The 26578-nt window shown below is 38.5% G+C and overlaps 1 protein-coding gene across 2 annotated transcripts in view; it reads right to left on the reverse strand.

Moving 5' to 3' along the window:
- The window catches only part of MYPN (myopalladin), a 74150-nt gene that overhangs the window by 16996 nt on the left and 30576 nt on the right, over positions 1-26578 (reverse strand). For both annotated transcript variants that reach the window (XM_036438330.2, XM_036438329.1), the window contains exons 5-12: positions 23718-23832; positions 22611-22682; positions 15788-15929; positions 13623-13646; positions 11020-11136; positions 10185-10557; positions 3509-4102; positions 3016-3154 (exon numbers count right to left, since the gene is read on the reverse strand). In XM_036438330.2, coding sequence (XP_036294223.1) covers positions 3016-3154; positions 3509-4102; positions 10185-10557; positions 11020-11136; positions 13623-13646; positions 15788-15929; positions 22611-22682; positions 23718-23832 — 1576 coding nt within the window. The remainder of the gene's footprint in view (positions 1-3015; positions 3155-3508; positions 4103-10184; positions 10558-11019; positions 11137-13622; positions 13647-15787; positions 15930-22610; positions 22683-23717; positions 23833-26578) is intronic.

Genomic DNA, 26578 nt, shown 5'->3' on the forward strand with positions numbered 1-26578 from the left:
GTACTTATCCCAAGGTGGAGAGGGGACAGCTTGCAGATTGCCGCAGGTCCTCAGACCACCCTTTGAGTACCCACTTAAACCCTAAATTTAGTACTTTTCCTCAATTCCTTTCACTCACTTCCCTGTTATATTCTATCAAGCTTAAATGTCAACTCCCTAAAGGAGCCTTCCCAGGCCACTTCATTTAAAGTAACTTGCCAGCTTGTTGAGCATTGACCCTTGAACCAGGAGGTCATCGGTTCAATTCCTGGTCACAGCACATGCGCCGGGGGTGTGCAGAAGGCAGCTGATGGATGTTTCTATCTCTTTCTTCCTCTCCCTTCCTCTCTATCTTAAAATCAATGAAAACATATTTTTAAAAATAAAATAACTCTGCACTCTAATTTCCTGTCTAATACCAATTGCTATCTATCTAGTATTTTTCTTGTTTGCTTGTTTCTTGATTGAAATATTGAATATCTCTAAGCACTGGAATGTTACTTTCATAAGAACAGAGATCTTGTTTATCTTGCTTACCACTAAGTCAGCAGCACCTAAATAGTGAATACCTGCCTCATAGCAAGTACTCAGGGAGTATCTGAAGAATGAGTGAATACATGAATGACATGAGGGCAAGCACTTGTTCCAACTCTACCACATCTTTGAGGAATCCAGAATTTGTTCTTATGATTTTATCAAGATGGGGCCTGATTTTACAGAAGTTAAAATGTTTGAATTGGGATTTAACACAAGGGACTACAGAAGCAATATGATGAAAATATGCATATGTTGTTATACTATAAATGCATACATACTGGTTAAATATTTGTTTTACCAATACTACAAATTGGGGGGATGATGAGAATAGAACACTCAGTGAATTATTTTTAAAATATTAAAATAATTTAGAGCCTAGAAATAAACCCACATATAAGGGCAAATAATTTGTGATAAAGGAGCCAAAAATAGAGAATGGCGAAAAGAAGCCTCTTCAATAAATGGTGCTGGGAAAATTGGAAAGCCATATGCAAGAGAATAAAACTAGACTGCTGTTTGTCTCCATACATAAAAATTAAATAAGAATGGATCAATACCTAAATATTAGACCTGAAATAATAAGTTACATAGGAGAAAACATAGGTACTAAACTAATGGACTTAGTTTTAGAGAGTGTCTTATTAATTTGACCTCAAAGACAAAGGAAGTAAAAGCAAAAGCAAGAGAGTAGGACTCTATCAGACTAAAAAGCTTCCACACAGCAAAAGAAACCGGCAACAAAACAAAAAGGCAACCAACCGAATGGCAGGAGATATTTGTAAACAACACCTCTGATAAAGCATTAATATCCAAAATATATAAAAAACTCATACAACTCAATAACAAAAAACAAACAATCCAATTAAAAATTGGGCAGAGGACCTGTATGGACACTTCTCCCAAGAAGACAGACAGATGGCCAACATATATGAGAAGATGCTCTTCATTAGCTATTAGGGAAATGCAAACCCAACTACAATAAGATACTACCTCACACCTGTTAGAATGGCTATTAGCAACTAGATAAGCAATGACAACTGTTTGAGAGGTTGAGGAGAAAAAGGCACTCTCCTTCACTGTTGGTGGGAATATAAACTGGGACAGCCACTTTGGAAAACAGTACAGAGATTCTTTAAAACATTAAGGCAAGAGTTATCATATGACCCAGCAATCCCTCTTCTGGGTATCTATCTGAAAAAATTGAAAACATTTATTCATATGTTCATTATAACATTATTCACAGTGGCCAAGACATGGAAACAACTGAAGTGTCCTTCAGTAGAGGATTGGACAAAGAAGATGTGGTACATATATACAATGGAATTCTACTCAGCTATAAGGAAAGATGGGATACTGCCACTTGTGACAACATGGGTGGATCTTGAGAATATCATGTTAAGCAAAATAAGTCAGATGGAAAAAGTCAATAACCACATGATTTTACTCATATGTGGGATTTAATAATGAAAGCACATTTTTAAAAGCATCCACTCAGTAAAAATTGCCCAACATATAACACAATTATAAAATATTGTACATCCCTGGGTCCACTGGAAATAAGAGACAGAAACACTAAGGAAAACAGCATATGGTCAGGGGGAACTGGACCCTCCCTTCCAGCCTCGTTTCCAGCACTTATGCCACAAATTCCACAATATTTGGCATATGGTTTTGATTGAAATTGTATGTTTTATTTCAAAGTAGATTCTATCGATTCCCACGTTGGCAAATAAATCAAGAGTTAGGTTATTAAAAATGTAAACCTGCATTAAAAAAAACACACATCACCTTATAAATGCAAAAATAAATGACTGGAATAAGAAAAGAGTCTATCTTTCTTTTATTTGATGATCACATATGGCTTTCCTCTTCCTCCTTTAGTGTAAACACTTACTATCGGTAGTAAGCAAGGATTTGTACAGATTGAACCGCAGGATATTGCGTAATGGTTGCTTCACACGTTTCAACGATTGCAAAGATTGAGAGGAAATAGTGAGCAGACCTCCAGGCACATTGGATTGAAGGAGTCAGAAAAAAAGAAGCTTGAACCCAGTTCCTTAAAGTCTAGAGCATCTCAAGCTCAGATATTGAACTGTCTCAAAGATGTGATGGTGTCTGTCAAAACCAAGCTGAGGATTGCTCGAATGGGCCACAGACCATCTAGTCTCTCTCTCCTGCTTTGACATGTTCTGTTTCAGGTAAACACTTGTAAAAAGGTAAACGGAGTCAACTACGTGGTAATCAAGAACTTGAGATCCACGTGGATTGAGTTTACTACGTGACCTTCGGTTAACCTCACTGAGCACGTGATTTCTTTTGAAGAGTATGCATTTGCTTGGGGATGTTTCGGTTTGAAAAGTTTTAGATCCAGAAAGCTGGACTCTTGCCCTACTTGATGCCTAAGCAAATGAAGATGACCTGGGCACCCGAAGAAGGTCTGAATGAAGCAAAATTATTTTCCTCACATTGAAACAGACCACCTGAACCCACCAATCTTACCTGCTGGTTGGATCTGACATCACTGAAATTTATCTTTTTCCCCAAGTCTTGAATCACTGCATTCTTAGCTTCACGAATGTGATCATCGTTCATTGGCTGGGGAGACTTTGCATTTTTCTTCATTAGTCCCTGGGATGGCCTGTAAAATAAATTCACACCCAACACACCTGTGAAAAGCACTGGTCAGAGTAGAAAGGTCCAGAAATCAGTGTGGTTAAAATGGCAACAAGACAGCAGGAGTCGTTGTGTGCAGAGGTGGGGCACTGCACAGAGCAACTGTGCTGGTAGAAGTGTTTTTCAACATTTTGATTACAAAAATTATTTAAATTGATCATGCCCTTTGCCTTAAGGTGCTCACTATCCCTGTTGTGTCTAATAAACAGGATTATTCAGGAATCCACTCAATGAGAGTCCTGGCCCAGACCAAGCTGCTTTGTATGTGTCCCTTCCTAACGGACACCTTTTAACGTGGAGAAACCTCAAGGACACTTACGTGGATGGTGCGCTTCTGGGCAGCCCCATGGCATTGGTGGGTGGGATGGCAGGGAGAGAAGGCAGGACGGAGCTGAGGAAAGCCACTGGGTTCTCAATCCGGCTGGTGGGGGAGACGGGACTTGGAGACACACAGCGGGGCTGAAACTGGTGTCTGCCGGCGATGGGAAAGGAGAGAGGCGGTTGTGCCGGCTCTGCTGGACCTGGAGGAGGGGCTGGCTCGTTGTGGACGGGAACTCCTCCTAGAGATTTGGTCTGCAGGAAGGGGTGAGACACTAAGAGGCTCTCTTTGCTCACGGTCCTCTGCATGGTCTGAGGAGTGCTGCTCAGGGTGAACACCGGGGAGCTGGAACGGGCCGCGGCTGCCGTGGAGGCGTTGGCGGAGGGGAAGAAGTGCTTGGGCCGGGCCAGGCTGAACGACTGCGATGAGGGGCTCTTCACGGGCCTGCTGGGCGATGTCCCTGCTGGGGAAGCAACGGAGTTCAAAACACTCATGTGGAAGGGAAACTCCTTAGGAGACGAAGGAGATGGGTTCTGCAGCTGCTGCTGTTCCAGCAGGACCTGGTTGTGAAGCTGCTGGAGCTGGCTGGAGTCGCTGCACAAGAGAGAGGGAGAGAAGAGAGATCATCACAGGGCATGTCCTGCGGGATTGTCCACAGACAACCAGAGCCGCCAGAAATCAGCGGATCAATTCCTTGTGCGTTGTCTCTCCTTCTTTCTAGATCTGTTTTATGGTCCGGGAGAAGGAGAAAGGCCGGTGCGATTACATAACCCCGAGGCATCATGCATATTGTATTCTGTGTGTGGTGACTGACCCTGGAGTGGTGCAACCCAGCAGCCCGATGGTAATGTTTATAAATTAGAAAAAAGATATAGAAACAATGGTCCTCTTGCTGGGAGTGCTCAAGGTCCTGGGGTGAACAGACAGACAATTTCAGCTTTGGGACCGAAAGCACCGGGCTACACGCTGAGGTGAGTCGCCGAAGGAACTGCATTCTCTGAACCAACACGCTGCTGTATCCTTCACTCTGCCTCCTTTTAGAGCAAACCTGCGAGTCTCAATGTCTCTCATCCTCTCCTGACAACAGTGCTGTATAGGAAAGGTGACCCTTTGTCCCCATTCAGCCTAGACTGTTCTGGTTTATGCCTATTTTCCTAGCTTACTTAATAGTTTCTTCTAGTCTAAAAAATGTCATGGTTTAAACTTTAAAGGATGAATTATATGACCCCCCTATAAAAGTCTATGGTTTGTAAAAGTCTAATTATAAACATGGACTTAGATTTTTTTTGCTCCTAAACAAAAGTAAGTCAGACTGGGGCGGTTTCTTCATTTATACAATAGTAGCCCGAGTCACAGAAGCATGACACGACTTGCCTCAATCCCACAGCCTATTTCCCTCCTCTTAGTAAGCCAGTTATTTTTAAAGAACAAAGATGTCTAAAAGTCATACATGCAGAAAGTTGTCAGGGCTGTCCAACTTTGCTGGTTAGAGACTCTATTCCTAAATGCATGACCATAGAAGATCCACAAATGAGAGTGCAGTGTCCCAAGGCCACGTGGTTTTATGCTCTTTGGACATATAGGATGCTTCTGAAACACAGAAGGTGGTCTATCAAATAGGAGGCCTATTAAAAATGAAAGGTTTTGTATTTGCTTACTATCAAGAAAGTCAACACCAACAGCAGTTATGTTGAACCAGAAGGTTCTCCAAATCTTGATTTTTCTTTACTTTTTAAAATTTTTAAAGATTTTTAAATTGTTTAGAGAGAGAGAAACATTGATGTGAAAGCAAAACATCAACCGGCTGCCTCCTGCATGCTTCACCCTCCTCACCCCTCCCCCTGGCATTGATCCTGCAACTTGATCATGTGCCCCATCTGGGGATCAAACCTGCAACCTTTTGGAGCACAGGTCAACGCCTAACCAACTGAGCCACACCAGCCAGGGCAAACCTTGATTTTCTTTTCTTTTTTTTTTAATTATTATTTTTTTAATTTTAATTTTATTTCAGACCTTGATTTTCCTTAATTCTTGGAGTTTAACTTTTTCCTTTCCTTCATTAATATTTATGTTACATAATATATGGAAAAGTAACTTTACAAAATGCAGACCCATATCCACTTTTCATTACTGCTGTCAAATGCCACACACTGTGCAATCCTTTGTTCATCTATGAAAACTTTGTCTTGAGTTAAACTGAGAAATCAAGAGTATTAGCCACTTGCCATGGTAACTTTCTTCTCCTCTTAAGAAGTGAGCTTTTAAACTGGGAGAATAAATTAATACAATTAAATATTAATTAAACCTTTTTGTTTCACAATAGGTGGAAGATTCAGAAATGAGGAGAAACAGAAATATTTTTGTGAGGCTATCCTTAGGAAAAAATATGTACAATTAGCATTGATTCTGCTGGTGTTGACTTTATCAATGACATAAAAATACAGAACCTTTACATTTTCGGTGAACCACGTATTCGCAGGTCACATTCTGTGGCTGCTATAGGATAAACACAATGCTACATAGCTTTCAAGACATGTTTGTTTTGCACTCTGAGAAAAATTAATCTGATGACTTTGCATAAGTATTTTATTATGGCTAAGGGTATAGAAAAAAATAGTATATGAAAAGGAAGTAATCTTGAAAGAAAAGGATGATAAAAAGAGGCCAGGAAGTCATTTGGTATTTATTGATTTTTCTTTTTCCTTAGTTCCCACTGAATGAAAACTAATAACAGCCAAAACCGGTTTGGCTCAGTGGATAGAGCGTCGTCGGTCTGCGGACTGGAAGGTCCCAGGTTCGATTCCGGTCATGTACATTGGTTGTGGGAACATCCCTGGTGTGGGGTGTGCAGGAGGCAGCTGGTCAATATTTTTCTTTCATCGATGTTTCTAGCTCTCTATCTCTCTCCTCTCCCTTCCTCTCTGTAAAAAATCAATAAGATATATTAAAAAAAAAAAAGAAAACTAAGAACCAGTTGTTTTTACTTTAATATTCAAATAGCATGTTAGTACTTATTATTCAACGCAGTATATTAGATTACAGAGGTGGGTTTAAACCTTAATGATATATGAGATATAGTGTCAAATTGTTTTGATTATCTAAGAGTCTAGAAAAATTCATTTGAGAATAATGTCTCTTTTTGTTTGAACAGTATTTCTCTCCCCCCCCCCCCCATTTTATTAAACTCTATCTTGTCCAGAGGGGATTTAAAAGAGCTGTTTGGATTTGCTCATTCATTACATTAAGACAAGTCCATTATTTGATGGATTTTTATTGAGTCTTCTATGTGTCTAATTTGCTAAGTACTGTAGGAGATATAAATATGCCTTAGATAGTATGAGTTATTCAGGGCTCAAAAATCTTACTATATGTACATGTAATACAAATCATCAGTGGTTATTTACAGATAATATATGAAATTCACTTATACTATCTAAGGCATATAGTATATTAAAGTATATCATTAATGAAAAAATAAAGGGAGGGAAGATTAATTATAAAGCACACCAGTTCTAAAATCCTGAGTAACCTGTCTATTTCAAACTAACAGCCTGCCATAAATTGCTATAAGCTCAGTTGCTCAATTATTGTTGCTGTAAGGATTTCTGAAATCAGCTTTATACCTCAGCTTTCTTCCTATAGATTTATCAATTTTCTTGGGTTACTTGAAAATATCTCTTCTTTTGCCACAACTTAAGCATTATGCTCAAGAATATGGGCTCTTCAGGCAAAGAGATGTAGATCCTAATCATGGCTCTGCCACTTATTATTGTGTGGCTTTGGGAAATTTCTAGACTTTGCTGACCCCGATTTCCCCCTAACTAAATAGGAAAAGTAATAAATATTGATTTTGTTGTGAGAATTGATAAATAAATGACAAAAGACAAATTTATAAGTAGTCAATAAATGGTGAGCATGTTTTTTAGTTTCTGAACTACAAATATCAATTTAAAGATTTGTAAGAATGAAAATCAGGTTCAGAATTAAAAGGATGCTTTGGAACACTAAAGAATTTCTCAGGGATTTTGAACTGCCAAGATACAATGCCAATGACAAACACAACAAAACAAACTTGGGATACTGTATCCAGTACTTTTGAAAGCAATTTTGGCAACAACAACTTTGGGCAGTGTGTGCTGGAACCAGCTCCAGGTGGCTCTGTCCACAACTCATCCCTGGTCCCAGTTCAATGACCTTTCTTTAGTAGCTTGAAATCAGCCACGGTGGGAGGAAATTTATAAATGCTACCCTCAGGGCTTCCCTGCCTCTGCCCATTACTAAAATATTGGCCAGCATATCACTGATTAGGACAGTGGCTGGCAAACTCATTAGTCAACAGAGCTGCAGTTTGCCGACCATTGGATTAGGATAACTGATTTTGAGTGAATCCGTCTCCACCATCAGCTCTTAGCTGTGGTCTCAGCAATGGTAACATCGCTGGTGGCACATTAGAATCACCTGGAGAGCTCAAAAGACAAACAAGCCTCATTGATTTAGGCACCATGGCCCAGAGAGTCAATTGGCCTGGGAAAGGACCCCGGCAGTTATCATTATCTTTTAAAATGTTGGTCAGTGGCTCTTAAGCTTCAGTGGGCCCAAGGATTCTCCAGGGCTCTCGTTAAAACAACACAGGTTTCTGGGCCCCACCCCCAGAGTTCTAATTCAGTAGCTCTTAGACTGACTGATTCAGGGAAACAGACTTTTTAAAAAGAGTTTGATGTTAAGACCCACCCATTTGCCGAAACCGGTTTGGCTCAGTGGTTAGAGCGTCGGTCTGCGGACTGAAAGGTCCCAGGTTCGAGTCCGGTCAAGGGCATGTACATTGGTTGCGGGCACATCCCCAGTAGGGGGTGTGCAGGAGGCAGCTGGTCGATGTTTCTCTCTCATCGATGTTTGTAGCTTTCTATCCCTCTCCCTTCCTCTCTTTAAAAATTAAAAAAAAAAAAAAAAAAAAAAGACCCACCCATTTGCTCTTCCTGTTGCTTGAAATGCAGACATGATGACCACACCACCAACCTGGACCATGAGGGGACCTAGAGAAGTAGCCAGTGCTAAAGACGGCAGAGCAGAAAGATAGGAGGCTCGGTTCTTAAGAGAGCCACAGACAGTCTCTCTGATTCCTTAATTTAAGAGAAAAACAAACTCTCATGTGTTTAACCTACTGTTAGTTTGGGTTTTCTGCAACATGAAACTAAATCTAATCCTATCTGACATACATAATAGTTCCTAAACAGTCCTGGGGTAATAGGAGGCAGTTTTCAAGGAGATTGTATGGGTTATTGTTCCCACAACCCCCTTCTCTACGAACTCCCACCCAAGCCCCACAGTTCTGTGATTCATTTGACTCTTCTTCCCTCCAAACACAAGTCCTCTGCGCTTGACCAGGCTGGACCATGTTGGTATTTGGAATCCAGCTGTTGAGAATGAATTAGTTAGCAATGCAACTTGACACAAATCGGGATGGAGAATGGGACACACCATGATGGGCCAAGCCATAAACTGATAAATCTTCGAAGAGATAACAGTGGAGTGGATACACAAAGAGGAAACAAGGAGGCACTTTGGAAGTCAGGGAGTGAGAAGCGGACTGAGGCAGAACTAACCATGTGATCCCAGCTCCCAGTTCGCCTTCTCTGTGCGGGGCCTGGCTGTTCCTGCATAGATCCCCACAATATCCTCTTCCTCTCTTATTCTTTTAAGTGGATTTCGGTAATTCTGGATGTGACTTGCTAAGAGGCATATTATATAACATTTCATTTTATGCCCTGCAATCTGCCTGATGTGGTAGTGAGAAGAATATAAAATGAAACAACAGGAACTACTTGCAATGAACATCTTGTTGTCATCACTGAGAAACACATGATAGCAGTGCTGATACTGCAGATTTTAATGTTGATATTTAAAGATTTATATAATTACAAACATAATTTTTATCATTTTTAAAAAATATATATTTTATTGATTTTTTACAGAGAGGAAGGGAGAGAGATAGAGAGCTAGAAACATCCATGAGAAACATTGACCAGCTGCCTCTTGCACACCCCCCACTGGGGATGTGCCCGCAACCAACGTACATGCCCCTGACTGGAATCGAACCTGGGACCTTTCAGTCTGCAGACTGACCCTCCACCACTGAGCCAAACCGGTCTCGGCTATTTTTATCATTTTGATGTGTGGCTCAAACAGAACATAACAGTAGTATCATGTTCTGTATTTGCTTTACTATAGATGAACATCATACATTGCAACATGTCTCTGGCGAAGCTGGAATATTAATAGTAAGGATGATAGTGATAGTATACTTAGATTGGTGTAAGGATGTATGGTTTTTAAAACATTTAAAGCATATTTTCTGCCCTAGCTGGTTTGACTCAGTGGCTAAAGCATTGGCCTGCAGACTAAAGGGTCTCGAGCTTGAGTCTGGTCAAGGGTACATGACCGGGCTGTGGGCTCCATCCCCAGTAGGGGATGTGCAGCCTATCAATGATTCTCTCTCATCACTGATGTTTCTCTCCACCCCCCTCCCTTCCTCTCTGAAATCAATAAAAATATGTTAAAAATAAAATAAAGCATATTTTCTCATTTTGTAATTCCCCTTTCAGCTCCATCATTTTGAAGAAGGGAAGACTCAGAGATGCTCTCAGGCACTTGGTTATCCATTCTAATTTTTACTTACAGTTTAGGTTTGGCCAGGACTGGTGGGGGCTCTTTGACAGGTGAGGAAGGCTCGGGGAGTTTTGCTGGCTGTACACTGAATCTCTCCAGGAAAGAATCAGGCCTGGTCTGGTTGGCAGTCATGGTGCCACCCTCAGGAGACACTTCGCTTCCTTTGTCATCTTCGGGAAGGTTGAAGTGTACTCGGAGCCCGATTCTTGAGCTGGACCGGGGCTCGTTGTGGTTCACCAGAACCCCTTCGAGTTTGGGTTTAGGGGGTTGTTCCACAGAAGGGGGCTGTGGGTTGGGTGGGGATGGCTGCTGCTCAGTCACAGCCAGGTTGGTGATGGAGTTGGCTGAGTGAAGAGACCCATTATTTCTGAGGTCTTCATTTCCTGAAACAATAGGACCTCAGCTGTTATCTTACTCAATGAGACTGAGATCGGGTTGTAACCCCGAGTTGGGGCATGTGTCCAAACAGATGATTATGCAAATGGGAAAAAGCTTGTCAAAAACAGAGAACATAATCTGGGGCATTAAAGAATGGCGAGGATACAGGAAAAAAGCTGAACTATTGATAGAAATCAAAGGATATTAGTAGTTTATATAAAACCAAGGAGATGTTTTCTTAGGGAGTGTAATATATAACAGTAGGACAACTGGGGTGGTAGTGGTGGTTATAAATGCAGCAAGAAATTGAAAATTGGATATTGTTCAAGAACACTTTCCTCAATAATTCAATTTTTAAAAGGAGAGCCAAGGTAGCTTTGTAAGAAAAGCAGTAAGAAGGAAAATATAAACTTTCCATACTCCAAGTCATGGTCTAAATTGTTCTGACATGTAAAGAGAGCCCTTACCTCTTACATCCAGCTGTGCGATGCTTGACACTGTGCCGTATTTGTTGCTTGCAGTACATGTGAAGCACCCAGAGTCTTCTGCAAATACTTCAGCAATGACCAAAGTACAAATCTCCTCTAAAAGCCAGCAAAACAGAACGGTTACTGACGTAATTATGAAAATGAAATTATACAATTCACCATCAGACAGCTTTTCTATAAAAGTCAAAGTGAGACTTTGATTGCATTAGTTGTTTGAAAATAATTAGTCCAAACAATTATTTGATTGAATGAACTGATTAGGAGCCTAAATGAATGGTAGCACATAGAACAAATAACTCCACACAGACAGATTATTGGCAAGAGAATATTATGATGACATATTATATATTATGGATTCTCATAATTGTCTTCTATATTTATGTCACCAGTTTACATGACGAAAATAGAACTGAGGAACAATAAACTTTTAAAAAATCACAAAAACAACTTAGGAGTTAAGGCAAAAGGAGATTTGTATGAAATAAAAGGATTAATAAAACATTTACTTATGTGAGGAACTTTTGCAGTTAGGTAATTTTAAAGGAAGACCACAATTTAAAACTGGACAATAAATATCTTGCTTAGTGAAATATTTGAAATCCTGGGTGAAAAACAAGAGAAATGCATTTTTCCCCATTACAATACTATGGTAATTCTGTTGGATTACTCCAATACACAGCTTGAACCCCTTTTTGAATAATCATAGAAGTGATTCCCAGGTAGAACCATATGCTTATAGCCTAAAGTTTTTGTAATCAGATATTACTTGGCAGCTAATGAAAAGATAACTAAGACAGTAGCATAAACATCCAGTTATCACCCAGTAGACCTGACATTAAAAACAAAATTAATAAAAGCATAGCTGCTTTAGGAGACACTTGGCCTCTCAGTGTTTCGCAATAACTGAATTTAATTAGCTGGACAACCGCTAGGAAGGCTGCACAGGAAGCCAGGGCACACAGTGCTGAGCACCTGCTCAGTAACTACATCCTCTTCCCTCCTTAGTTACTGAACCCTAACTGTTTGCCCTCCCTGGAGTGTCCATGTGCTTTAGTCAAGTTGGCCTTGTCCAGCCTCAGTTGGTCATGCTAAGCCAATCCTGCTAACTCTATTCTTGATAAGTGATGCCATATGACACACAATTCTGGTCAATGAGATATTAGGGAATTTCTGGGGGATATTTTCTTGTTCTTTACACAGACAAAAGAAAGTGTTATTCCATATTTTTCTTTCTGAATATTGTCAGCTGCATGTAATATCCATAATGATGGCTACTGTAATGGGTATATGAGTGGAACCAGCCTAAGAAGACACTCTGAATGGAAAATGGAAAAAAAAAGGTTGGCCCTGATGAACTCTGAGATGCTAAATTAATCAAGCTCAAGACTGCTATTTTTTAGGGCATTTTGCTATGTGAGAAAATACATTTTTTTCTTATTGCTTAAGCCACTTTTAGTTAGGTCTTCTTTACTTGCTGCCCAAAGAATCCTAAGTGATAGAGAGGCAACGTTTGCTGTTGGTGCCTCTCTGTCCTTTTTTCTGAGCCCTCGGCCTAAGCTTCCTTCTTTATGTTCCCCTTTCCAAACATTCGTGTTTTTCAGCAACCAGCTCTCAGAAAATGATCTGATAAATTCACTCACACTACACTATACCTGCCTGCTAAGATAAAGCATTCTGTCTTCAAAGGGTACTTACATTATACAAGGTGGAAGGAATACCTCTGGCTGTGGGAGTTTAGATCATGGAGCTGGGAAAGGCAGGATTTGTTTTGGACAGGGACATCTTTTGAGCAACTCTGAAAGTGTTTTGTATATGAGACTACCTAGTGAAAACACCTGCTTTGGATGAATGTATTAAAAGCCTGAAATATTTTCAAGGGGAAAATACTTCTCTACTAGAAGAATGCAAGAATAAGGACCCTCTGGTTTTTATTATGTATCCCCATTGTGAAGTGCTATGCAACATCTATTGTACTTCTGGAATGCCTTCCCATTCAGTTTTCTGAAGAGAGTTATAAATTCCAAGCCCTCATTCTTTCCTGGGGGTAAAAATACAATGGGATATTTCAGGGTGATCACAAGGAGGACATCCAGATGTTTATGCTTTGATTGTGAGTGACTTGTATTTTTTTGGAGGTAAGAGTTTCACCTACTTTCATATCATCTTAGTATCCTTCTAATCAAATCTAATACTATCACAGACATTTTATTGATTCTTCAAATTTCAACATTTGATGCATAAGTTTTCAGAAATATAGGCTGTGAAATTGGACTTAATCTAGCATTATAGAAATTGTTCTGCCCAGTTTTGAAAGGTCCTGAGAAGGGGCCAAGGGAAGAGGGAAGAAAAAATCCTCAATGCCAGAAACTAACTGCATTCACATTAGCGATTGAATACATATTCCAAATTTTCACATACTCGCCTTCTTTCATACTTCTATAATACAATAATAGCTAGAGTTGGTTTGGATCATTTCCCTAACATTTTATTTTTCATGAACCCATTGTAATTTCAATATGTTTTGTTATATATATCAAACCACTGGTCACACACTAATAAATTAAAATTAAAATGTTCTTTACCCGGCTCTGCCATGGATCGAGGTTCTAGAAGAAAACAAATTAAAAGACTCTTAGAATTTATTTCACTAAGAGACTATATTTTCACCAGAAGCTTCCTATAGAATTTCATAGTCACTTGCATACTCATGAGTGATTTTTTTAAGGTTAAGCTACAATGTTAAGTAAAAGGAGTAAGCGCCAATGACCTCCACAGAGACACGATGGTTGTCACAGAGGGCAGCAAGAAAGCTGCTAACTAAATGATGTTGCTGTACCTTGAGACACATCTGGGTTCCACGTAGGTGAGGAGGAAAAGTTACTGAGTTAGCTGGGATTCAGGAACGACTGGCTTTTACTGATACCCATTCAGCCTTACCTGGAAAATGTTTGTGCAGACTGAGAGATTATTCTTGGTTTGGGGTTCTCATATTCTAATAAAATGTAGAATATACCTTTAAGGTTTCAAATATCAAAAGCCCCAGGATGGATGACAGGTTCCATGAGAGCTGGTCCTTAACCTTAAAATTCTTTATCATTCCTGAAAGTGCCTGCTGGGTACTGCATACAGGTGTTCAATTAGTGTTTATCAAATTGCAGGCACTCAGTGAGTAGCTGTTGACCTTAGTTACAATCTTCTATACGGATAGAATATTGAAGTATTTTTCTCAGTTTCAATGGTATTTGGAATATATTATTGTTGCTGCTACTGCTGTTAAACTTGATAGTACTTTGATTCATATATCATATTGATCTAAGTACTACTATTTTGTGATCGACAGAAACAAATTAACATAAAAGCAAATAAATTTCAATGTATTTAATGCTGAAATGGGTCAAGATGAAAGCACTTATGTGACAAGGAAAGAATAATTAACCACTTCAATATATAAATAACTCTTACAATAAAAAATAAAAACTTAATATAAAAAATGAGCAAAGGATATGAATAGGTAATTTAAAAACAATGAAATACAAAGACCAAATAAATATAAAAAACAGTTCCACCTCACATCTAATTAGTGAAGTGAGGATCAAAAAAAGTATTTCCATTTGGGGCCTATAAAATTAGTGAAGATAAAAAATACTTAATCCCCATTGTTAGTTAAAGTTGTAGTAAAATATAGGACCATGTATGTCCCAACTTAGCTGGGACAAATCTGATTTATTCCTGAGATCTCTATGTAATTATTAATAGTACCCTCTTTCACACCCCTAAGTGTCTCAGATTGAATGATAAATTATGTGATCATCCTTAGTTTCAACCTTTAGGGATGACATTTTAGCAATATACAGGGGTAGGCAAAAGTAGAATTATAGTTGTTCATATGGAAAAAGACACACAGGTTATGATTATTACAATAGCTTTGTTAAATTTGTGTTGCAGGCACTCACAACTGTTAAGCTACTTTGCCTACCTCTAGATATTAAATGTCTAAAAAATGTGAATTAAAAAAAAAAAAGTGTGAATTTACAGTAGTAATTCTAGTGCTTTATTTTTATATTCTCAAAGATTTTTCTGTTAACATTCATTGAAGCATAGTTTATAATAGTAAAAATTTGTGAACAATCTAAATGTTCAACAATAGAAAATTAAATAAATATGAAATTGATTGTATTGATCTAATTTTTTAAAGTAAGAAAGGCCTATATTTATTAACAAGGAAAGATGTTCCTAAAATGTTGAGTGAAAAAAATTAATTTACAAAAAAGAGTATGATTTACAGTTGACATACAATATTACATTAGCTCCAGGTGTACAACCCAGTGATTAGACATTTATATAACTTATGAAGTACTCACCCCAATAAGTCTAGTATCTATCTGACACCATAAAAAAAGAATGTAATTTATTTTTATTAAAAAATATTCATGGGTAGACACAGACAATAGGGTGGTGAAGGATTGTGGTGGGGGGTGGAGGTTGGAGAGGGGAATGGGAGAAAAAGGGGACATATGTAATACTTTCAACAATAAAGATTTATAAAAAAAAATTCATGGGAAAAATGTTGGAGACTATACACCAAAATATTAATAATTGGGTTTAGATTGAGGGATTATGATTACAAGTGATTTTTAGAATATTTTTATTATATTTAAATTAGTTGTGAAAAATTATAAAAATAAATGCCTACAATACATTTATAAAAATTAATGATCAGAAAAATAATTCTGAAGCATCAACTTACTTTTCTGTAAGATTCTAAAATCTGGAGAATCTTCTATCGAGGTCCCTTCTCTGTACCACTCAACTTTAGGAGATGGAGCTCCTTTCACTCTGCATTCAAAGACAACCAGCTGACCCTCCGAGGCTGATAAATTTTGTAACATCTATAATGAGAAGAACATTATTAGAACCTAAAAGTGTACATTTTTGAGAACTAGTTCCAGTACTAAATTTTTAAAAAAGATGCCATTGCCTCTGTATTTGGATTTTCTCCAAATCTACATCTCCAGCAGCTCCAATTTAGTTTACTTTTGAATAAATGTTTGAATGAAGGTTCACTCTCTTCTTTCTTTTCTTCTCTGTGCCAGACAAGTTTATTAAATACTAGACAAAACATTTCGAAGGGTTCCAAAAATACTACTTTTTTTAGTAAAGTACTTCTGTTCTTAAATGCTCAAATAGAGTTTGGTTTTCAGAAATAATAACAATTTTTAAAATCTGCAGTGAGTATTTACTAGGTATACTTGGCATAAGAGTAATGTATTTTTTTTTTCCACAGAAGAATATTGCTGTCCACAAGAATATTGCTGTAACATCTCTGTGGTCCGGTCCAATGAACTAACTGTTTTCCTGGCTTTGCCTTATTTACATTCTGTTGTCCTGGAAATTGACTTTGTTTGCTATTTTGTTTTCTTTATGTGTTCTTTACAGTAGAGCTTTAGCATCTATGCAGGAATATAAACTATGACAATCTCTATAAATTAATAGTCATATGTGTAGTCTTAGGTCATGATAAATATCTTGTAATTTTGTGAAGCTGTCATTAAATATTTTTCCATACTTCCATAAAAAAAGGTTTACAAAAACCACTTTGAACTGTAAAATATCAGTATATTCCATAATAGACTCTATGAGAGAATGGAACTCACATTTTCTTTTCACATCTAGTCTTCCACTCACCAAGATTTTAAATCTAAAGTCACACATTCATTTATGTAGTAGGTGCTTCATTTGATTATGAAATGTTTCTTTGGCATGTGTGTGAGCATGTTTTTCTTTTTAATTTTGGCCCAAGTATTATAAACACAGAAAGGTTATGATTAACTTCCTCCACAAGCTCTTTTTAGTAACAAATGCTACAAGGGTTTCTATTATTACAATTTTTGGACCTGCAACTAGGAAATATTGGTTCTTGCTTCAGGGAAGGAAATAGCTATTTTAAAAAAATATATTTTTTTATTGATTTCAGAGAGGAAGAGAGAGAGAAACATCAATGATGAATGAGAATCATTGATTGGCTGCCTAAAGTTTGCCCCCTACTGGGGATCGTGCTCTTAACCTGGGCATGTACCCTTAACCAGAATCAAACCCAGGACCCTTCAGTCTGCAGGCTGACACTCTATCCACTGAGCCAAATCAGCTAGGGCAGGTTGGCTAGTTTTTGTATGTTTATTTATTTTTTTGTTTTTATCATTCACTCTTATAAATATTTTGTGATTGTTTATAGCTCTTGTATGAACAATTTATGATATTTTGTGCATGGCCATATCATATTTATAGCATTTGTTTAAGGAATACAGGGGTGGGAATAGCCACCTAGCTTCAGCTACAGTAGGAAATTTTTCTCTCAAGGGGTGTGTAAGTTAACATTGGGACAGCCAGGGGGCGATGTAGTTCAAAATTAGTGCTTTGTTCTTTGCGTTTCCAAATTCGTTTGCTGAAATAATTCAAGATGGGATTTGCAAAGAGTGGTTTCTAAATTAATAAGGAACTACTTGATTAAAAATCTTGTTATTCCTTGTTCACCCTAAACAACATCCTCTGGTGACAAGAATGGAATACTCTAAGTAAGCGGGGAACATCAAAGATTCTTGAGTGCTCCTGGCAAGCTGGTGAAAGTGCCCTCAACCCTGACATTTGAGCAAATTTTATATTTAAATGGAAGCTTTGGGGCCTATTGAGTACTATGGCAGTTAGACATCTCCCTGGGATTCATATGCTAGTATAATGGGGTTTCATTCCTTCTTGAGGCAAACAAACTAGAAAAACAAACAAACAACAACAACAACAAAGATGGTGATGGCAGAAGGGATTGAATAAATAAAATATGGCACATTTAAGAAATAGATATAATCAGGATGAGGTCAATCTACGTGTTTTGACATAGTTTACAGTTCGGTTCAGATATATAATATAAGCCACTTCTCAATCTGCAGAGGCCACACCAAAGCCCTGTTTGCAAAAGGACCTCCTTGAGAGAATATGTTGCTTACAACTGAGACCAACATTATTGTTATGATTCACTAGACATTGACAGCCAAGACCTGTGTTCTATAGCAGAGTCCAGCCAAGATACCTGAGATATTACAGTGTCTGGAACATGCCCACTAAATGTCTGTGATATAAGAGGGAAGCTCATTCCAGTGTGACATGTCATCAATACTCCGTAAAGGAAGTGCCAAGGGTCATCTTACAAATCACTTAGAAAAAAATGATTGGAAGTCATGGATTGAAGGACAATGATAGCTGTTATTGCTGAAAACTGCTCTTCTACAAAAGTCTCATGGGAAGGAAATGGCACACATCACCACATGCCAGGGTCCGAAACAGTTGCACCATTTAAACATAGTACAGATGGTGCCACGTTCAACACAGCAGTAGGTCTTGGGCTGTTACTAATGGCACAGTGTGTTCACTGTGTACAGACATGATCATAATTATCAGGATTTCACTGATGACGAATTAAAGCAAATGAAACATTCTCCAACTAGCAAAGGTTAAGTTAGTCTTAACTAGGAATTATAGATTGAACTAAAGTCACGATAACCAATGTCTTTAACTTCTTATCCAAAGTGCAAGTCCGTCTGTGTGTCATGACCATACTGATCATCTGGGAAGATGTTCTTTGCAGGGTAACTTGACTACCCAGAGTTTTGAGAAGCATGTCTTCCATGGCCATTTGATATTGGATTTCTTTTTCTTCATTCCCCCTAAAGACACTCAGATGCCACAAAGCGATGAAAGCAATGATTCCTTCTTAGCTGAAATGGAAGTCATTCGCCACAGAATAAATGTTGCTATCTGCCTGCTTTGTGCCAAGCACTGTGTCACGTGCTGCACAGTCCTATAAATACAATGCTGTGACATCTTGAGAAAGGGCGTCTTCCTTAATGGTTGAAAGATGTCAGCTTCAAAGGTTCACATTGTCATTTTCTTCCCATTTTTCAATCCAGCTGATACCTTGCACCTTGAAAGATGCTGCAAATGAATGTTCCCAGTGCTTTCGGCTGGAATTGGATCAGCATAGTTTTTACTGATGAAGAACTGTTTGTCTGAAGACTCTTTTGCCCCTTGCTTGTCAGAGGTGTCCTGTAACAATGAGTCAGAAAAAGCCTCCGGAATATCAGGTTGGGGAAAGGGGCCCGAGTAATCTTCAGAAATAGGGATCCTGTCACTAGTCCAGTTTCAGGGTTTCCTGCCTCTGATAATATAAGGAAGCACTCTTCTTCAAATTCTCACTTCCCCTGCCCACTTCGCTTTTCAAATTACTGCTGAAGCAGCTGGAGCCAGGGCTGCTGCAGCCTTGAAAGCCTGCCAAAGCAGCTGCTGCTGGAGAGGGAGCAGTGAGAGGAGTAAGATTCTAATTTGATCGTCTACCTCCCTTCACACTCGAGAAGTGTGAGCAGTTTCCCCTCAGAAATAGAGTGAAAGTGTTTTTTGATACTGTATAGAGAATGAAGGATAGCCTATCTCCATAAAATATGTTAAAACATAGGTGTCACCTATCATCAGAGCAATGAACTAACAGAGAACCCCTGTCTTCTCTCAGGCGCTACCACTCTTTTGTTGGGCAGCCCTCCTTTTCATTTTAACCTTCTTTAAAAAGAGGGTAATACCAGCAATTCCCTATCACCAAAGAAGGCACAAGGAGTTAAATGAAACTCTGCCTCTCTGATGCTTTTTTTAAAATTGGCTTCTTGCCGTTACTGTATTGGCAAAGATATGCTTTGTTGGGCAGTATAGAAAGTGAGTCATGGTGGGTTGAAATGCCTGAAGTTCCTAACGAAGTACATAGAGCAGAAATAACCCAAATAAACATATGCAAATGACCAGTTATCAGGGCTCATGCCACGTGATTAGCATCAAGAGCGGCTCTGACTCAGACTTTTTCTAATGACACTGGCAGTGACTATGACCTCAGTCCTGCCGGTACTGATGGAAACTAACGTAAGCACGCTGCCACTGGTAAGTCCCTCTGGAATCTGAGTCACAGCCTATCCCGGTGCCCTACGCCTGAGCAATCCTGGTCCATTTATGGAGGCAAAAGCATACATCTGAAGGCTGAGAGAGCCTCATCAGAGTTTGGGTCTTTGTATTAAGGACTGTTTTTTCCACTATGGATCTAATGTTATTGGAGATTTATCTAACCAACAACTTATATACTAGTGATTATTCATTTTCCCATTTTTATTTATCAAAGGCATATATATATCAGCCAATCAGAGTATCTAATTAGAAGTTCATCAGAGTCGCCACACAAAGACAGCTAAACCTGTTACTCTAGCCCAGCGTTTTTCAACCGCTGTTCCGCGGCACACTAGTGTGCCGCGAGATGTTGCCTGGTGTGCCATAGGTGCAGACAAGACAAGAATTTTATAATTTTTCACTATTTTGTTTACTTAATATTTCATAATAAAGTAATTATAAAATACTTTCTTTGTGTTTATTTGATTCCTATTCAAGAGAATTACTTTATATATAGTCAATATAGGCACAGAGTTAAATTTTTTAACATTTTCTAATGGTGGTGTGCCTCGTGATTTTTTTCATGAAACAAGTGTGCCTTTGCCCAAAAAAGGTTGAAAAACACTGCTCTAGCCAGTCCATGAAAATGCAATGTAAGAATAAGTGTTGAAGTCCTACTGTACTGTTTGGAACAATAAAAATGACTTTGACCTATTATTACCTTTATGGACTCCTATGCAGATATTAGAAATAGGCTTCAAAGTGCTTGGGAGGGACAGAAAAGTAAATAGTTTTATTATTGTGCTGAATGTTGTACCAGAGGTCTGCACCAGGTGACAGATGCAGGGAAGACAGAGCCCCTAGGAAGATTTAAAAGTGAGTAGAAGGTACTCACTGATCTCTGGCTGGGCAGCTGGTAGTAAGGAAGAGAAAAGAGAAGGAGATTTCAGTTGGGACTAGGTACATATTATTCTGTGATTTAGTTGCTTTTGAAGAGTCAGCACTGTTTCTCGGGTGTGACAAAGTGTCCTGATTTCTGAGGCACTTAAGCTATGTTTTAAGGCTAAGTGACTCAGCTGTGAAATAAGAGACGATTACAGATAGCTCTATTAGCTATATCACACACACACACACACACACTCACGCACGTCCATTTATGACTTGTCACCAAAGTCTTGTATTTGCCAAGTCACAGCATGTTTCTTTCCTACATCACATCTTTGAAAATAGCAATGCTGAAACATCAAAAGCAGGTTACAAGAAGTGAATCTGAAAAATCAAGAGGCATCTTGTTTTCCATATCAATGTTGACTCAACTGATATGGATACGGAAAAGCATGCCTCCGTCTAGACTTTAGTTGATTTTGGAAAACCGTCTTGGATGAGCTGATATGGTGGGCACCTTCCTAAAAGTGATGTCTGTGGAGGTTGTGGATTTAGCTCTTTCTTTAAGGTCAGAACTCATTGGGAAAGACACCGTTTTTGCCATTTTGCTCTACATCATGATGTCTCAGTCTCAAGACTACTGGCAGTTTGGTCTGGATAGGTCTTTGTTGTGAAAGGCTGACTTTCTATCCATTGCAGGGTGTTCAGCAGCATCTCTGGATGCCAACAGCACAATGTCCCAGATGTGACACTTACAAATGTCTCCATACATTGCCAAATGTCCACTGGGGGTAGAGTGGGGGTGGGGGGTGGGGGGTGGGGAATTAACCCTGACTGAGAACCCATTTCTCTAAACTAAAGCATACTTCTGAGAGGACAAAATCTCTTTGGGCCCAAGTTAGCATTGATACAAACAATAAATTATAAATCCAATGATAGATTCCATCCATGTAGTCTTCATAATACCAAATAAAAATCCAATGTCACTCAATTTTTTTACCTTTTAATTTATTGCCTTATAAAACATATAAACAAAGTCAATGCTACCTAAGGGGAAAAACAATTGAGTGAGAATTGGGAAAACATGTTTTTAGTCCTGATTCTGACACTAACTAATTCTGTGACTTTGATTAAATTGCTTACTAGTAAGCTCTGTGGCCCTCCCTTATTTTTTTTCCATTTGTAAATGAAAGTGCTTAAGTAAAATTTCCAGTTCTAATACAAAAACTATGAGACTCAGAATTAATGCCACCACAATAGTTGATACCAGGCAATAGAAAAATAGGACTCTATCTTACAGTAAGGCTTTATGTTGAGTCTCCTAAGAACATCTACTCCATCTCTTTGAGTGCCAAAGAGACTCTTTTGGTGCAATTCAATTCTTTTGAAAGCCCTTCCAGAGAAACCTTTGGCATATAAACGGCTAGAAACTTGTCACCTGACCCCTAGGTGTGGCTATTGTGTTGAACAGCAACAGGATGCCATAAAGAACAATGTGGTTAGTGGAGAAGACATTTCTTTCATTACACAAACTGTTATTAGAAATCTGAGACTTGAATAACATGGTAACAAATACTAAAAATCCCAAATCCTATACTGTACTTACAACAAACCAAAATTCTGAGATAAAATCAGTAAATATTGGGTCCTACAAGTTTGTTTGGGTATTATAGTATATTTAAAGCCATGACAGAAAGAAATAATATTTTCATTACCTTTGTAAACACCGGAGCTGCAATGATAGGTTTTCCATCCAATCCTTGCAAATAGTTAGTAGGGCTCCGACACTGTTAGAAGGGAATGAACAATAGATTCATTGTCACTAGCATTATTAGATAGATAGATAGATAGATAGATAGATAGATAGATAGATAGAACACATTTACAGAATTTGGTGTGTGAAATTAATCTAAAACCAAAAGACTGACATTTTCTAAATCTATGAATTACAGACTTCAAACTTTATAATGATCTGATTGTTTTTCTAGATCATGGTGACTGCCTCACATGTGTAATTAACCCTAAATCTTGAAGAGCTTCCATAGAATTCCTGAGCCTCCACAGATCATAATTTGAAAAACTACTGGATTGGAAATAAATGTGACCCCTGTGCATTACTCAATGGGTTAAATAAGCAACTATTTAAATTTTTAAATGGCTTTCAGTCAATAATTATATCAAACATGTTACAAATATATTTAGAATAGTATGATTTTTATATTTTAGAAGTACATACATACATATATTTTCATATATATGCCTAGAAAATGCATGACACTATTTGCTAGAAACTATTAAAAGAAGGTACCTCTGAGGAGTGGGGGCAGGGGAGTAGAACCTTAACTAAAGCTTTTACTTAGTATAGCTTCTTCTCTATTTTTCCAGTGTTTTCACACTAAGCATGTATTAGTATCATCATTATCATCATCATCACCATCATCTTGAAGGATGAGAGTCTTTAACATATTAAAAAAACAAACAAACAATTTCATGGTTGCTCCCTTAAAAAGTAGAATTCTGAGTATCTTGGGCCATTGTGTGTAATCCATACTCTAATGCCAATAAAGCTGGAATATTAGGGACTAATTTATAAAGAGTCTCTATGAAATTGCCCATGAGTTAGAGAGTGTGTTTCCAAAGTAATAGGAACCACTGATATCCTACATTAGAAGTACAGATTATCATGATCATGGAAATGAATTGCCCAAAGTCATTATGATGATGCAACAGAGAAGAACATGATCATACCATACAAATGGTCATGTTCACAGTGCCTGCCTGTCACAGACTATGGCACTTGTGTTTCCCTTAGACTTTTGTACCTGTTGGATGGTTGATACACTCGGCCGGGCCACCACATGCTGGGCTTGGGGTACTGCTGAAGGAATGGCTGCAGAAGTAGTGGGAGGGGGTGACACCTCTTTTGGCTTCTGGATTCTGAGAAATGATTAAAACTTTTATAAAAACAGACCTATCATTGCTTGTGAAAATTCTTTCAGCAAAGTTAGTACCGCTATCCCTGCTTATAGTTAGATATAATACAAGTCTTTGGTCAACAAGATTCCACAAGCCATAGGGCTTCTTTACTACACACTTTATTACCTGTAAACAGGAAGAGGATATCATTCCTGTCCTTGTGTTAGCTGCTCTCAGTCAATTTGGGGACTTGTGCATATTCACAACTGAGAATCCAGACGAGTGCCATGAGGAGCGTGTGCAGAAGATAATTTTTGGAGATTTGTTTTGTCCTCTGTATTTTCCCTCCCCCATCCATTTCAAGTAAAAGGCCAGGCTTTGTAAATCTTTGCTTCTGGGATTTGAGCATGGCAGAAAGCAGAAATAGCCTGAGCTCTTCAAGTTATACAAATTAAAGGGATTATTTGAAGGGCAAGAGAGCCAAGAAATATTCTTGAAGAGGCTGCAGAGGGAAGATTATTTTAGTTTTGTGGATCTTGCCAGAGAACTTGAGTCCAGAGGGGATGGTAACACTTATGATTAAAGAGTACCACTCTTGCTAAAGATATCAGCACCCAAGCATATCAGAAAGAAATAAAGGACTAGACTTAAAGGGGCCTTAAGGTCTGGGGCATGGACCTCTCCCTAATAAACTGGGTGGGGAGGGTTGAGGTGGGTAGAAGACCGATAACAGAATGGGCTTCCCTTTTGTTTAGATGTTACCTCTGTCTGTCTCAGCTTCCTCATCTCTAAAATGGGGAAATAATAATTTTTCCCTCATAGAATCTTCATGAGGGTTATAATTCATGAAAGATGTATAGAGCAGTGTTTAACATAAAATATTTTACACATTTATATTCCAAGGAGCTTTCCGTTGTCATGGAGGAGGAAGGGGACAACCAATAAAGGGTGATTAAATATTTTCCTAACCAGGCAAGCTGGGGTCTCAGAAGCTGAATCATGTGGTCATACAGAGGCATCCATTTTTTTATTCTATAGTAATAGAACCCCTGATTTCTTTACATGGCTATTCCAGACAAACACTGAATCTCCTAAATTTCATTGAAGATAGGTGTGGCCACATGACTACTTTTTGGTCATGGGATATGAGGGATAGTGATATCTGTGATTTAAGAGAAATGACCTTAAAAGGGGGTCAGACCATGCTCTTATTTCTTCCAATTTTAGACGAAGAAGATGAGGCTACACCATAGAATGAGATGAGGCAGAAAGCCGAAAGCAGATTGGAACGCAGGGGAAGGTGGAGCTGTTTTATTAGCTAAATCCATATTTTTATGTAAATGAGAAATAAGTGTCTTATTTAAGTTATTATTTTGAGTCTTCAGTACACATAACTGAAGCAAAACCCTAAGTATTACAAGTAGATATAAAGAGAATAAACAAATGAGTTATTTCTTACTTATTAAGTGTGTATATCAAAATTTACACCCAGCCGAAACCGGTTTGGCTCAATGGATAGAGCATCGGCCTGGGGACTGAAAGGTCCTGGGTTCAATTCCGGTCAAGGGCATGTACCTTGGTTGCGGGCGTATCCCCAGTAGGGGGTGTGCAAGAGGCAGCTGATCGATGACTCTCTCTCATCGATGTTTCTAACTATCTCTCTCCCTTCCTCTCTGTACAAAATCGATAAAATATATATATATTTTAAAAATTCACACCCATTAGGCTTGTAACTGTGTTATAAGAGCCCCGAGGAGGCAGTGATAAATGTGCAATAGATGTTTATTACAGAACTTGACTAGGTTTTGAAGGCCAGGCAGAGGAGACAGGGCATTCCTAGAAAAGTGAACCGCTAGACAGGGGTAAAATGAAACGTACATTGTTTGAGTGAGATGGCAGTGTGCAGAGAGCTTGAGGTGGGGGAGTGGAGGAGGAGAGGGATGGAAAGCCTGGATGATACTCGACTGAATGAGGCTTTGTATGCCATGCGAAGAGTTTTTAAAAATGTTATTGTTTTGTGTTTTATTTTCCCATAGATAATTTTTTTTTTAAGTCAGAAAAATGACAGGGTCAGAATGATCTTTTAGAGAATAACTGGTTGTATTTGGAAACAATAAAAGAGAAAAAGGTTGGGACATCTGTAAGGCGGTGACTGGCATAAAGAGGCAGGAACAAAGGAGGAATTGAACTGAAGCCATGAGAATAAGGAAGACAGCTGAAGGGAGAAATCATTTACTCTGGCTATGAATTTTCATATCTGCACAAAAGCTAAAAGCAAGTTATCATTTCAAAGTAGGCACACAAAGGATTTTGCATAATAAGACATGATCTCTACCCTTCAGGAGTAATTACCCCTTGTAGGGGAGGACAGAATGAGCAAACACAGTTAACAGCTCTTTAACCAGTCTTCCAAATATTGCCACTTGTTTCAGGTAGTCTCAAGGCATGGCTCTTGTGTCTGTTTCCAGTTCTCAGGTCTTCTCTCCATTGCCTCCTCTGAAATGCCTTTTCCTCTCTTATTTGGGAGTGTCTACCTATTGTTCTTTTAAGCCTGAGCTGAAGGTCACCAATTCTGTGTCTTCCTTCCTGATCTCTCTTTTCATCCTCAATCAATATTGTCCTTTGTGCCAAGTCTTTTACAGCTTGTACATAATTATGTCACCATTTATTACACTTTATTACTCTTACGTCTATATGCTTGGCATATACCTTTTGCTATATTTGCTATATATTTCATTGCTCTAAATTACATTTGTGTTAGACTATA

The sequence above is a fragment of the Pipistrellus kuhlii genome, unplaced genomic scaffold (assembly GCF_014108245.1).
Source record: "Pipistrellus kuhlii isolate mPipKuh1 unplaced genomic scaffold, mPipKuh1.p scaffold_m20_p_15, whole genome shotgun sequence".
Classification (NCBI taxonomy): domain Eukaryota; kingdom Metazoa; phylum Chordata; class Mammalia; order Chiroptera; family Vespertilionidae; genus Pipistrellus; species Pipistrellus kuhlii.